The sequence below is a fragment of the Hyposmocoma kahamanoa genome, unplaced genomic scaffold (genome assembly GCF_003589595.1).
Source record: "Hyposmocoma kahamanoa isolate Upper Pololo Valley unplaced genomic scaffold, ASM358959v1 76, whole genome shotgun sequence".
Classification (NCBI taxonomy): Eukaryota; Metazoa; Arthropoda; class Insecta; order Lepidoptera; family Cosmopterigidae; genus Hyposmocoma; species Hyposmocoma kahamanoa.
The window spans coordinates 734,960-739,982 of NW_020653900.1; the positions used below are offsets into that span (position 1 = coordinate 734,960).

General features: G+C 33.2%; 1 protein-coding gene and 1 long non-coding RNA gene across 2 annotated transcripts in view; both read left to right on the plus strand.

Moving 5' to 3' along the window:
- Positions 1-3,948: 3,948 nt before the first annotated feature.
- LOC113232532 lies at positions 3,949-4,505 on the plus strand. The gene is made up of 3 exons (XR_003310636.1): positions 3,949-3,964; positions 4,138-4,262; positions 4,496-4,505. It is a non-coding gene; the product is annotated as an uncharacterized LOC113232532 (long non-coding RNA).
- Positions 4,506-4,549: 44 nt separating this feature from the next.
- LOC113232580 (immunoglobulin superfamily member 10-like) overlaps positions 4,550-5,023 on the plus strand; it is a 15,612-nt gene continuing 15,138 nt past the window's right edge. Inside the window, exon 1 of the mRNA XM_026467348.1 lies at positions 4,550-4,568. Coding sequence (XP_026323133.1) covers positions 4,550-4,568 — 19 coding nt within the window. The remainder of the gene's footprint in view (positions 4,569-5,023) is intronic.

The following is a 5,023-nucleotide window of genomic DNA, read 5'->3' on the forward strand; positions in this document are numbered from 1 at the left end:
CCGATACTTTTGTACTCGATACTTTTCCAGTATTAGTATTTTTTGGCAAATCTAGTATTGTATCGAGTTCTTAGGTTTTCGCGATTGTTACATATAGGAAATGAAACTGTTTTTCCGGATTTAAATCGCGTATATTTGTTTTTTCAGGCTAGACGCAAATATAGATAAAATGTTACGACATAATGAGAACGCGCCCTAAATCTTTATGTAATTAATTTATCGTTATTATATTATATTATAATAAATAAATAAATGCAAGTGTAATGTGTTGTTTATTCAAAGAATAAATGGTTTCTATTTCTTTTGTCATTTAGAATGCTTCAAGGCAAACCAAAACCTATAATTCGTTGGTTTCTCAAGACACGCGAAGGACTTAAGGAAATTGATGCATCAGGAGATTACATAATTGTTTATAACATATCGACAGAAATATCGGGCAAGTACGGCTGTGATGCTCACAACATTGTGGGTATTGATACTCATTATACGGATATTATTGTGGATTGTAAGTACATGTATGCATAATATTTTCAATTTATCAGGTTCTTTAAAGGGTAACATGTAAAGGCAAATGTATAAAGGTGATTTTGTTGTACCGCTATATCCTACGACTTAGATTAGAAATACACGTCACTCGTACTACGCCTCCTACATTGCCCGTATTGTTAGTGTAAGAAAATTTGTCTTTAAAAAATTTCAACAAAAAGTAGCTGCTGAAGGGTTAATAATTTACTTCTAGTTCCACCAAACTTTGAAGAAGATAATGGAGAAATCATAGCAGAAGAAGGTGATAAAATAACAATCCATTGCAGCGTGGAAGGTGAACCTGCCCCTGAAGTTATATGGTTTGTCAATGACACGGGAATTGATTCTAAACGTCTCAGCATTGATAAAGCTCACAGTTTGAAGTAAGTTACAATGCAATAAAGCAATTTGGGTTTACTAACGTAAAATTTAAAATTCAACAATCCCAGAAGTACATAGAATCCAGATAGATTGGTGCTAGACCTAAGTATTGTTCTCAAACTGCACTATTTCAAAGAAATTGTTACAGCGTGGGTATTAAAATATTTAATAAAAGAGAAATATTGAAGTGCATATCACAAAACTTAATACATATAAAATTATGTTCATTATTCCAATAACTTTCACATCTAAAAAAATATTTCACTACGTAATAAAACAACAGTCTAACAAAACTAGTATCAAAATTAATTTAAAAACATGTATCAAAACTAGACCTCTGCTAATTACCCAGTGTTTAACGAATGTGTTCATTTATTTACCAAAAATGTGGTTTACATAACAAAAATACTGATTGCACATCAACTTAAATTAACTCTAAACGAAATAACAATTATTTTAACAAAATTACCGTAATTTTTCTCAAAAGTTGCTCCACAAATTATCTTCGTTTATACAATGAATCACGTATAACAAATATATTTATGATATAACGAATAATACATATTGCCTAACATTATTTCAAAAATGTCATCTAATTTACTGAAAATAATCGGGACCTTTTATTACTTTCGTATACAACCTTGAGTCTTGTATAATATGCCCGAATAAAGAACAAGCTAGAACGCTGTGCAAATGAAACTGCCCTAATTTTTTCAAAAACTATAAATGCAAACAGTCATGTTGTAGGGCCTGCGATCCGGCTCATGTATGTACCAGCAGACGCCAAAAATGTTCTAATCGGACAGAAAAGTAAACGTGGACGTCCTGCGAAAGCTTCTTATTGTTTTGGACAAATTGTACAATTAGACCATAATGGTCTAATAAAATGGTGTTTCATTCCGGTAGACTGACGTACCTTTTAGTGAAATGGGTATGTTTTTTCTCATAAAGTTGTGGGCATACGTTTGTTGTGTGCCAGAAATATGAGATATGTATTTAGATATTAGATATCGCACTGCTATTACAATAGTGTTGTAACTCAAAAAGAGGACTTTCTCAGAATCGATGAAAAACGAATTACTCACTTCCTGCAAAAAAATTATTAAAATTTATATGTTATAGTTTATTATAGACACTTAAACAATTTATCAAATATATTTAACGATAAAATGGAAAAAATAATTTCATCGGTATGCAAGAAGACGTCGGTTCGAATCCGACCGGATCGAAGGAATTTTTTCTGAGTGTTCGATCTTTGTATTAATAATTATAACAAACTAGTGGAGTAATTTCACAAAAAATAATTGAATATCAATTCAATAAAAATTTAATTAATAATTTCATGTTTTGAATAAGGATTATTTTGGCCAGTCTCGCTCACATAAAGTATGTCTCATTTTGAGTTAAGTAGATGTCTTTTGATTGTTTCTTACAATATTCTAACGACGACGGTTGTTTTGAAGTGTAGAGAATCAAGTTTACGTTCAGTAATGATATAATAGTAAATTTCACATATTTTGAGTTACAACACTATTGTATTGGCAGTGCGATACGCATTGCGATAAAATGTTATTCATTAATATTAGTACATAATGTTAAATTAATTTTCTTTTGATGTACATATTTGATGTGCAATCAGTACTTTTGTTGGGGAAGTGGCATATTTGGTTGTGAAAAAACCTGCTTTTTGGTAAGCGATTAAATACTACCCTTAATAAAATACCGAATGATTTGAAAGTATTGCCGACAAATCGAATGTGCAGGAAATTAGAGAATCGGCTTTCAAAAAGTTTTTATAATTTTAGAATACACCTGATAAACTTATAGTTAGGTAGTAGGTACATATTAAAAACTAGAATATCTTTGTTTAATGTAAGTTAAAATTTTTGCATGCCGATGAACGGTAAGGGTGCGTACAGATCTAGCGATTGCGCCGCGAACGCGCTGCATGCGTGCAGATGAATACATGTTAGTATATGCGGCGCGAGAGTGGCGCGCGAACAGATCGCACTACGTAATTCGCCAGATTTGTACGCACCCTAAGAAATGCTGCACTAATTAATAACACCTTTGTAAACTTTTATTTAACCATATCTTATGCAAATAAAATAATTTTATTTCATCTCAACCAATAAATTCTTATGCTTATTAAAAAACCGTTTGATGTACACTTTATCATAGGTTTAAAGCAACATTAACTGACAGCGGCACCTACAGGTGCCAAGCTACCAACAAACATGCCACGAGAAATCGAACAACCCGAGTGCTGATTTTCAGTGAGTATAATTTTTTCTTAGTGCCCCCGCGCACTGGATCACTAGTCACTAAACGCGACCTCTAGTGGCCTAGTCAAGCCACTAGACGCGGCCACCAGTGGCAACCACTGTCGAGTGGCTGGATTCGGCCATCAGTGTGGCTAGAAATCATCCATTTTGCCAAATTCGACGTTGGTGTCACCAGCGTTAACATGAAAAATAGCACATACGATTAGAACTTTATTTTTAACTTTAGATTTACTTTGAATGACAGGTCAAGAATTTCATTTTAAAGTAAATTTTATGGGTCAAAAAGACGCTACAAGTCGTTAAAATCAAATTTTTGCCCAATAAACATAAAGTACACTGAAACCACCAGCTTCAGCCTTAAATGTATAAAAAATCTCGTCTGTAACTTGTGGCCGCCACTCGTGGCCCAATGAGCGTGTGCTCTTAAAGAAAGTTACAGGGTACGGTTTTTATAAAGTCAGAGCCACATTAGCTGAAAACGTGAGCGTGTATGATAATAATAATGGATAAGAGGAAACGGAAGGAGGTAAACATAATGTTCGTCAAGAGTGCTGCAAGTTAATACCCGTGGTCTATTAGTAAAGGTATATTATGTATAACGATTTGTTTTTGTCAACAGAACCACCACAAATCGAATCCCCTGTAGAAAGCCGAAAAGACGTCACAATAGGCGGGAACGTCACACTTCCTTGTGTCGTAGATGGATTCCCAAAACCAGACATTACATGGGTTTTCTACAGCTCCAATACGTCAATACAATCCCGGAAACTGAAGTTAGCACGTTTTAATATAAAACTAAATCTTAAAAATGATCTTAAATTAAATAGGTACACACTAAAGACGTCTATGAATATGAGGGCAAAAAGTGTAACTAACTTTTTGTTTCCAGAGTGCTAGGTTAATTTATTCAGCTTTCAATTAACTGCATTTATGTATTTGATTTCAGAGCAGCGGATCCATCAGGCTCTTTATCGTTAAGAGCAATACAACATGACAGTGAAGGACGATATGTTTGCGAAGCGAATAACATTGGTGGCAAGAAAACAATCACTTACGAAATAAAAGTTCTCGGTAGGCTATTTAGTGCTGCTTAGGCTCTAAGGTCTGATACAAATATTGAAAACTGAAATATTGAAACAAAAAAAAATCTCTAAAGTAAGATAGACCTAAGTGGTTTAAAATGCGATTATATTATATTAAAAATTTACAAATTGTTTTAATGACAAAAGTGTGTGTTAAGACATTTTAGGTTCATTAAAATTACTCTGTAGTACTTAAGTTGCTAACAAATTTGTTGTTTTTAGAACCGCCTGTGATAGACAAGAAAATAAAAGAAATTCGAAAACCTCAAGGAACTGATGTTCGCATTGAATGCAGGTAAGTTATGAAAGACTTAATTTTTTTATTTATTATTTTTATATTATATTACCCTTTCATATTATTCTAACCAGATTTGTCTGAGTAATTTAGCTCCTCTTCACGAAAACTATTTAGCAGAACAGAACATCATATTTCATAGGAATATTCACACTTATGAAGGAATAAGCCGATTCAAAATCACAAATATTAATAAGCTATTGGCTCACTGCAAAGTCGCAGCATGCTCGCAGGATAGTGGAAACGGTTCAATTTCTAAATCAATTTCCCAAAAATGGTCAAAATGGAATTGTCGACAATTCTTGTATTACCTATAATCGTGCATTATTTGAGCTACTTATTGTCATTGCATTTGTGATAAATAAACACATCTCGACGAAAAGTGTATGTCAAAACTCGTCGACAGCGTGTAAAATACTTTTAAAGTGGTGCACTATGGACCTGTATCTGTAGGA